Source organism: Vespa velutina, chromosome 15 (assembly GCF_912470025.1).
Source record: "Vespa velutina chromosome 15, iVesVel2.1, whole genome shotgun sequence".
In the NCBI taxonomy this organism is placed as follows: Eukaryota; Metazoa; Arthropoda; class Insecta; order Hymenoptera; family Vespidae; genus Vespa; species Vespa velutina.
This window is the reverse complement of record NC_062202.1, coordinates 980,001-990,000: the sequence shown is the minus strand read 5'-3', so window position 1 is coordinate 990,000 and position 10,000 is coordinate 980,001. Positions and strand designations below refer to the sequence as shown.

The following is a 10,000-nucleotide window of genomic DNA, read 5'->3' as shown; positions in this document are numbered from 1 at the left end:
ATATATTCAAATATATATATATATATGTGTGTGTGTGTGTGTGTATGTGTATATAAATAAAATGATTCACAATTTGATATATCAAAGAAATATCAAACTATTTACTTCCGGCGTCACGAGGGTTACTTGCTCCCACGATTCTTTTCATCATCCACAGTGATTTCCGTTTTGCATGACGATGAACGATCGCAAAGGGATGCCAGAGAGAGAAAGAGAGAGAGAGAGAGAGATAGAGAGAAAAAGAGAGAGAAAGAGAGAGAAAGAGAGAGAAGGAGTACGTGAAGTTTTTTTTGAGAAACGGGATGTGAGAGGGCAGGTGCGAGTTAGGCGAATACTGTCGCATAAAAAGGGTCCAAAAGGGTAGCGGGTTATACGATAACAGTAATAGCACATATAGAAAGCATACTCCAAACTAAAATAGCTATTATAATGGATCCATAGAATCTACGTGAGAATATGCTTTCAATCCTTTTCCGATACTCTCCTTCCTTTCTTTGTTAAAATCTTATTATTACATTCTTATAATAATATAATACATTATAGTTTTATATATATATATATATATATATATATATATATATATATGTAGAGGGTGAATCAAGAATTCGTAGACGAGTTTAATAATCAATTACTCTATTAGTTTTTCAATAATATTGAGACTAAATTCTAATAAATCTATTTGTAGATAAATCCTGAATAATCTCAAGAAAGGGTAATTGATTTTTCGAAATTACTTTAAAACTCATCGTGTACACACATATATGTATATATATATATATATATATATATATATATATATATATATATATATATAATCGAAATTAAAAAAAAATATCAATAGATATTTTATTGACAAGATATAAATATATAAAAAAAAAAAAAAAAAGAAAACGAAGAATAAAATAAATAAGTAAAAAAGAACAAAAAAGTAATTCTCGTCGTACTCGTGGATAAAAGTCCATAGTGAAATCAACTTCCGAGACGCCTCGTCGCGTACTCACGCCTTTGTTTCATTCACTGGCTACGACGAGTTGCGTTACGTTCTCGTACGCACTCACTCACTCACTCACTCACTCACTCACTTACGCACGTACGCACGTACGCACGCAAGCAGTACGCACGCACGCACGCACGCATGCGCACTCGAGCGCGAAACCCCGACGACCAAGGATGATGGCCCGATTAAATGCGAAAGGAAGAAAGAGAAACTAGCAATATTTCTCTCTCTCTCTCTCTCTCTCTCTCACTCTCTCTCTCTCTCATTCTTTTTCAACGCCTTACAAAGTATTCTTAAAAAAGTCCATAGGATTTTATCGCTTTTACAAAATATTATAAATAATATGTACAAGCAAAATGCATTTATGGAATATTAAATTTTACGATACGTTCGTTCGATTTAATAAACATTAAAGATTAATCGATTAAAAATTACAATTAAACGATTCCCGCGAATAATAATAATCAATTTATTTCTTTTATAACAATTGAAAATACGTTATAATAAATATTTATTTATTTTCTATTTTCGATCGGTTTATATAATTTTGAATGAAATTTTAATGATCGTCGGTTATTGTGAAAGGAAGGTTAGTGGGCGAGGTCGAATCGTATGAACATAATACGTATAAAAGAGACAAAGAAAGAGAGAGAGAGAGAGAGAGAGAGAGAGAGGGAGAGAGAGAGCAAGAGAGAGACAGATAAAGATAGAGATAGAGATAGTATCGTTATTGACACGTGTATTTGACGTAACTCGAGTGCAAAAAAGAGAGAAAGAGAAAGATAGACAGACAGGCAAACAAAGACTGACAAAGATAGAGACAGAGAAGTAAAATTTCTGAACGAATTTAACGGAGTTCCTCCTTCCATTGGTGAACGATGATGACGATGAAGACGAAGACGAAGACGAAGAAGACAGACTAAGACGTTGAAGGACACCATCGTAGTACTCGCGTAGTACTCGAGTCTCGTGTAATTTCACGCTCGAGGGACCGGCATCGTACTACGGTACTACTACTATACTATACTATACTACGAGAACTTACGCGAGCGGATGCACCGTATCCGTACCGTATCCGCCGCGTGTTCGTGCCTATTAACCGAGGAAGATCGTAACTTTCGAGAAAGAACTCTTCTTCGATACGATCTTCAAGAATCATTTCTTAAGAAGTTTTTTATAATAGAATAATTTAAGGGGGTTGATGAAACTGGAATGTTTGGAGAAAAATAAAAAGTATCTTTAATTAATATAAATAGGTATACATTAGTTCTTTTTTTGTTTTATTATTATTATTACACTTTTTTTTTTTTTTTTTTTTTTTTTTTTTTTTTTTTTTTTTTTTTTTTTTTTTTTGACGATAGGAACATCTTTGACAAACAGAAGTAAACGAAAGTAACTCATCGTTTTGTTTTGGTTTTTTTCTTTTTGTCATAGAATACTAATATATATGTTTATTTAATGTTTATTACTGAATTATAAAAGATGAAATCAAAAGTAGGAAAATATTAACTCTTGCTTTTTCTTTTTTTTCTTTTTTTCGTTTCTTTTTTATCATTAAACCCTCTGATATATATATATATATATATATATATATATATATATATATATATATGTTTATTCAAATCTATCATTAAATATTATATTATATATTACATATAAGAAGAAGGAAAATTAATTATTTTAATTTATTTATTTTTCTCTTTTATCTTCCATTTTTTTTTCTTTCTTTTTTTCTTTCTTTCTTCATAACGAAAATAATTCGGGATAAAGTTCCGATACATTAACGAAAAATTATCGATTTTTCTTTTCTCTATATCTTATTTTATTTTTCCTTCTTTTTTTTTTTTTATTTCAGAGGTGGGAACAGCTCGTAGTGTCAAAACTGAAATGGGAGCTTTCAGCAGTGACGCCGGGGGATTTCCTGATACACATTCTCAGCCGACTACCCGTATCTCCTACCTGGGATCACATGATGATCTTAAGGCACGCACAGACCTTCATAGCCCTAAGTGCAAGAGGTAAATTAATAAAACCAATTATAATTGAATTTTAAAACCTATCAAATTCTCGCGCACAAGTTTTGTCGTCTATTACGGGGCCTTTACTTCGCCCAGACAATTTTTTTTCTTTCTTCTTTCTTTTTTTTTATAATTTCTTTTTCTTTTCTTTTTTTTTGTTTTTTTTGTAAATTCTGACTTTGTTCCTATTTATCAGAGAGATAGAAATTTATCGTTTTAAAAGCATTGATCTCTCGCAAAAGCACGATCAGACATTTTGATCGTGAGAACGAAGAAGGTAACGATTGTAGGAAATTCATTTAAAGGACGTTAAAGGTCCGATCACGTCGAGGGCTGAACGTCGAGTTACGTTCATGGAATTCGTCGTTGAATTTTTTTTTGTCGCTTTTCCATCCTCCTCTCTCTCTCTCTCTCTGTCTCCTTCTCCTCCCCCAAACTCCTACCTCCTAAACCCCCTAGCCTGGCCTCTTATCGCCCTTCGTCACCTGTAATTCGCCTCTCAAAGAAGAGGTACGATCGATCGTATTGCTTCCACGTAGTAGGAAAACATCAGGGGATTTACTTCAGAACGACTATGACTTCTCTTGAACCCTTCTTCTTCTTCTTCTTCTTCTTCTTGGTGTATGTAAAAAAAAAAAGAGAGAGAGAGAGAGAGAGAGAGAGAGAGAGAGAGAGAGAGAGAAACGGTATAATAGATTCCTATGTGTTAAAATAATCGTACATTGAGAGTATAGAATTGATTGATGATACGTACATATATATATATATATGTATATATATATATATCATTCTATGTAGAGAATACATAGACAAATTTAATTCATTGTCCATTTCGTGGTAAATAATTATCAATTTGGATTAAAATAAAACATGAAAATTACAATAATATAACCATTTACGTATAATAATTCCACATATAATATCATCAATCTATACCAAGATATATAACAAATTTAATAAAATAACAAAGTATAACGATAAATAATTTTCTCTGGATCGTTGATCCCAAAAGATAGTGATATAAAGAGGTACGAAAGTGAAAGAAAGGATAAGGGAGGACGAGGAAAGAAAAAAAAGAAGAAAAGCAAACAGAAGAAAATAAACGAATAAACAAATAAAAGAAAGAGGGTTATTTCGAGGATCGAAATTTGATTTATTAAGGAAAAAGATATCTCTCTCTCTCTCTCTCTCTCTCTTTCTGTCTAACATAAGAACAAGTTTGAATTATCGGAATCCCGTTGTTCTCGCGAAGGATCGATCGATCGAGAAGGATCCCACCGAGATCAGAGATCTTTAAATGCCTGAACGTGTCTCGTGAACTCGTTTCATATCTCTCTCTCTCTCTCTCTCTCTCTCTCTCTCTCTCTCTCTCTCTCTCTCTCTCTCTCTCTCTCTCTCTCTCTCTCTCTCTCTCGGTCATTCTCTGTCTTTCTCTGTCTCGTTTTCTCATTGGATGCCAATACGAACGAGACGTAGCAAGCAATACAACAGAGAGGAGGACATAAGATCCCAACGCACACGTACGTACGTCTTCTGGTTAGCCGGTTGTTATTACAGAGGCTCTGGTGGTAGCAGAGCGCGCAAAAAGGTAGGACCTTCGTCCTTCGTCCTTGTCTGGCCGGTTGGTCCAGTCCAAGCGCGTGGCGAAGAGCCAGTCGTTCAAAGCGAGCAAAGCGCGCACGGCCCTGACGAGAGAGGAACACGAACGACGTCTTGTCCACTACGTGAGTTCGAGGCCTTTCGTTTCTCACGAACCAAACTAGGTAGTCACCAATAAAAGAGAGAGAGAGAGAGAGAGAGAACTTTCTTGGTCCAGAAAAACGATTACGAATCTTTCTCTTTCTCTCCTCGTTCGTTCTACATATCCGTCATTTTCTATATCTTTCGTTTCTTTTTTTTTTTTTTATTTTCTCCATCTATTTCTCTTCATTTTTATTCTTGTTTTATTTTCTTTTCCTTCTGTATCTCTCTTTCTACCTCTTCTATCCAAACTCTATCCCTCCCTTCCTCTCTCTCTCTCTCTCTCTCTCTCTCTCTCACTCTCTCTCTCCCCCTCTCTCTTTCTTTCTCTTTTTCTCTTTTTCTATCTCGAAGAAAAAAAAAGGAGAGAGAAAGAAAAAAAAGAGAAAAAATTATTCAGACCACTCCTTCCAATCTTGATCTTTTCTATTCACGGATGTACATACAAAATTGACAACTTTGACCTGAGCTCTATGACTCTCTCTCTTTCTCTCTCTCTTCCTCTCTTCCTCTGTCTCTCTCTCTCTCTCTCTCTCTCTCTCTCTCTCTCTCTATCTATTTATCTTTCTAACAATAACTAAAAATAGAAAAAAATCAATATTATATAAATGTATCATCTTTTTAGTAACTCTTTCTCTCTCTAATAATTATTTCAAAAAAAAAAAAAAATAATAAATTCAGCTTTGAAATATCAAAGTTGAATCATTCATTCAAGTGAAATTAAAAGAGAAAGAGATAGATAGAAAGAGAGGGAGGGGGGAGAGAGAAAGAGAAAGAGAGATAGATAATAGAACGTTAGAGCGAGAAAAAAAAGTATCTAAGGGTGACGAGGATCAAAGGACGGAGTAGACTCATTCTTGTTGCTTCGAGGCAAGTAAGGTTAACCAAAGTGGAGGGATGCTGGGAGTATCTATCTGTCTCACTCTTTCTCTCTCCTTCTTCTCTCTCTCTCTCTCTCTCTCGCTTTCTTATGCAAAGCTGACCACACACAGTGCATCTTAGTGCGAGCCGTGAGAGCATACCGAGAGATCTTTGAACAAGTAAAAATGATTTTAGTAATCACGAGGTTCAATGTACAACTTATATACATATAACAAGGAAGTCAATAGATATTATATATATATATATATATATATATATATATATATATATATATAATTATTAAATTAAAACAAAAAAAAAAGAAGAAAAATAAAAATAAAATAAAAGCAATACGAAAAATACGTCGTACAGTGTTCCAAGAAAAGAAAAAAAGAAGGTGAGAAAAATTTGATCGAAAAAAATGTAATAAAAAATTAGAAACAATCGACTAATACAATTCTGGATTTGGTTTAGGAAAGACGATCGAAATGATTTCCCGAGGCGAATTGTTACGCGAGAAAAGCCCTGCTCGTGATGAGTTGTTACACAACGTGATTAGCCGTATAATTGATCTAATTGCATCAATGCTCGTCGTCGTTGGCTCCCTCGAATAGCCGGAACGTTCGTAACGCTTCGTTTCAAGGTCGATCGTACCAAAGGCGCTAAAGAGGATGCTGCATGTTCATCTCTCTCTCTCTCTCTCTCTCTCTCTCTCTCTCTCTCTTTCTCGTACGTTCAATGTGATTATCGAAGAAACGAAAAACAATATTTCACATCACAATCAGCAAACTTCCTTCTCTCATAATGTTTCTTTCTCTTTCTCTCTCTTCAATTCTTTTTTATTCTGTCTTTATTTCTCTTTCTATCTCTTCCATTCTTTTTTATTCTGTCTTTCTTTCTCTCTCTCTTCAATTCTTTTTTCTTTTTTCTTTTCTTTTTTTTTTTTTTTTTATTCAGTCTTTCTTTCTCACTTCCTTTCTGTTTCTCTGTCTCCGTTCGTACATACGTCGCAGCATCGACGCATTCCTTCCTTATCTCTCGCTTCAACCTCATCGAAGTCTTGCTTGGTTGAGCTCTCGTTAGGCTAATTCCACCGTGAGATATGTGTATACCGTTTCTATGAGGAAGAAAATACTCTAAACGAGCTTGTAACCGTGATTAAGTATGTATATATGTGTATATATATATATATATATACACACACACACACACAGATAATGAATAAAAGAAAATAATCATTACGAAGGGAAACAATATTTTTCGAACGTCGAGATTTTTTTTATAGCGATAATATTAAAAATGATTGAATTAGACGTCGTACTATATGAAGAAGTTCTATATACTAGATCTTTTTAAAAAGAAATGTAAAAGTAAGAAAAAAACAAAAAAAAAAAAAAGAAAAAAAAGCAAAAAAAAAAAAAAAAAAAAAAAAAAAATTATGAAACCATCTTATAAGACAAATATCATACGACAAATTTTCATAGAGAAGTAATCGTATTAAAATTTGTTTTTACGTAAAAGATATCGTAAAAAAAAAAAAAAATATTTCATACGAAATAAAAATTGGACGATAACTACTCGTAGGGGAAAAAAAAGAAAGAAGAAGAAGAAGAAGAAGAAGAAGAGAGAAGGAAAAAAGAATAAAGTTCAATTGAGAAAGAGCATACTTAAAATATTATAGAAGAAGAGGGGGATGAGAGAGGGAGTACACAGAATTTTTTTTCCTTTGGCTTCGTCAAGAGGTCGAGGTAAACCACCGGAGAGAAATGTACGAGATGATGTAATCGAAATAGCAGCAGACGAGTGTGAAAATATCGAATCTTTCATATCTCCTTCATTCATTCCTTCTAATTCTTCTCTCTCTCTCTCTCTCTCTCTTTCTCTCTCTCTCTCTCTCTCTCTCTCTCTCTCTCTCTTTCTTTTTCTCTTTATCTTCCTGGTCCTTTAATAATTATTATTAAAGAGCGTTACGAGAAATCCAATGCGATGTGATAAAATAACTCAAATGAAATTCTTTTACGCAATGCGTATACACACACACACACACAAATACATTCGAATGAACGATTCAATATTTCTCATTTCTGAATACGAGAAATGATATATAAACGTGTGACCATACATAATACTATCATAGACAGAGAGAGAGGGGGGGGGGGAGAGAAAGGCGGTCCATCTTCCATATAACCAGTTCTAAGAACTTTATTGCACCTTATGCTCGCGAGAATCAATGATTAAAACATAAAATCTCCAGACCGGTATTATATTTAATTATAATATGTCGAAGAAGATAGCGACAATGTTTCTAATACGTGTATAATTATATTTAATTATAACGTTAAAATATTAGTTTTAAAAAGTTGATTAGCAAGTAAGTAAAATTCTCGATATATAATTTGTTCAGTTTGGCTTTTTACTTTTTTTTTTTTCTTTTTTTTTTTTTTTTTTATCATGAATCAATGATAAATAAAAATATCTGGTTTGTAACATTAATCTTTCAAACGTGTTGAATCGGAAAACAATTTATTGTTTTTATATTTCTAAGAACACGTATCTCCTAAGCCGGGATACCTATGTACGTGATTTATGAAACAAATCGCTGAGGATTATTCTATCCTTAGCTTTCTCTCTTAAACTTTACGAATGATTATCATATTTCAAGGCTTTTAACATATCGAGGATTTCTCTTCGTTCCTATCTTGGATTAAAAGTGTTAGAATGGTGAAAGTGTGCAATCTTAATCGAAAAGAGCGCAAGGAAACAAATTTTGTTTTTAGAGTTATAGAAATACCCTGACAATCAGCCCGACTAAGAAGAACATTTGGCAGATTCCTTTAAAGGGATCATCGAGAATCCTAAAAGCTTCAGTTTATTTTTACTGACATTCTTTACCTTTTATGATGATTTGGTTTCTCGTCAGTTTTAAAGGGAATGATTCGTTTTACGCTAATTGCTCGTAAAAGTTGAAAAAGGATGAATGCCAAATCTTTAAAATTTAATCTTTACAGGAAAATCAGTGAATTAAAATTTACCATCGTTTACTTTCTAATTTCACGTTTAGAATGAGATAATTTTTAATTTTTATATTGTAAAAATTAAATTTTTACATTAAACGATTTATCTCTGTCGATAACTATAATTTTTAAGTAATTTTTTTTATCGTAGATCGATAAAGTAGATCGCGTGATTATCGATACATGACTTACCGATCGTAGTTAAACATTTTTTAACGTTTAAAGAATTTCTTTTTATAAACATTTTTTTATCGATTATATATATATAAATATACATTTGTTAATCCTCGCTCGAATTAATAACAATTTTTTTTTCTTACTTTATTTTCTTTCTTACAGAGTACAAGTTTTCGATGTATACGCCTAGCATGATAGCAGCTGCGAGCATCGCAGCAGCACTTCATGGACTCGATTGGACTGGAAAGAGCGGTTTTGGATTGCGGGGCCTTTTTGATGAGCTTACTCGCATCACGGCTATCGAACAGGTTTGTACGCTCACTATTCACGATTTTACGTTACTCGATTTGGTCGTTTAAACTTGCCCGCGCATTTAATCGAATATAACAGACGCCATATTAATCAAGATGGCGATAGCCAGTACATACACCAGAAGTACACTTCAAAGTTTTGTTCAAAAAAGAAATTTCCATGTTTCTGACAAAACCTTTTCCTTCGTTTTTTTCCATATTGTTATACAATTAATATTCCAATCCTATAATTAATAATAATTAACGGTCAATATCAAGATTATAGAATTGGATATTATAGAATTAATATGTTTCAATGTGGGTCTTGATTAATTCGTTTAGCGGGGTACTTTTCTTTTTTTTGTTTTTTTTTTTGTTTTTTTTTTTTTTTTTGAAATGGAAATCACAGGATACGACGGTATGGTGACCTTCGACCTGTAGCACAAGCTGCCGTAGAAAATTTATTATCAAAACGTTTGCGTGAGAGTTGCTAGACGTAGTACAAAAAGTTGGTTGAAGAGAGGGCGGGAGAGTTGCAGGCAAAAGAGAGTGTGTCGATGATGGTAAAGTAGCAGCAGCAGGTGCCGGGCACATGTTTACGCAAAAAAAGGTCGGCAAGATGGGTCGAAAGAGCGGAAAAGCTTAGAGAGAGAGAGAAAGAGAGAAGATATACATTCGTAATAAGTGAATATAAATAAACTGCACGAATGAATGGACCTCGGCATGAGGTCCATGGCCTCACATGCGAGCACATGTTTTTCGGCGTTATATGTCTTCTGTTTTCAGAGAGAAAGAGAGAAAGAGAGAAAGAGAGAGGATAATCTTTCTCTCTCTTTAACCGTCTTAGAGCTCATCTGCCTCCGGTTTCATTCATAATCTCAAGACGAGAACGCAAAAATCGAA

At 33.6% G+C, this 10,000-nt stretch overlaps 1 protein-coding gene across 1 annotated transcript in view; it reads left to right on the top strand.

Annotated features, from left to right (window-relative positions):
* The window catches only part of LOC124954583 (G1/S-specific cyclin-D2), a 36,166-nt gene that overhangs the window by 24,728 nt on the left and 1,438 nt on the right, over window positions 1-10,000 (top strand). The window contains exons 3-4 of the mRNA XM_047507731.1: window positions 2,853-3,015; window positions 8,970-9,115. Of these exons, the coding sequence (XP_047363687.1) occupies window positions 2,853-3,015; window positions 8,970-9,115 (309 nt within the window). The remainder of the gene's footprint in view (window positions 1-2,852; window positions 3,016-8,969; window positions 9,116-10,000) is intronic.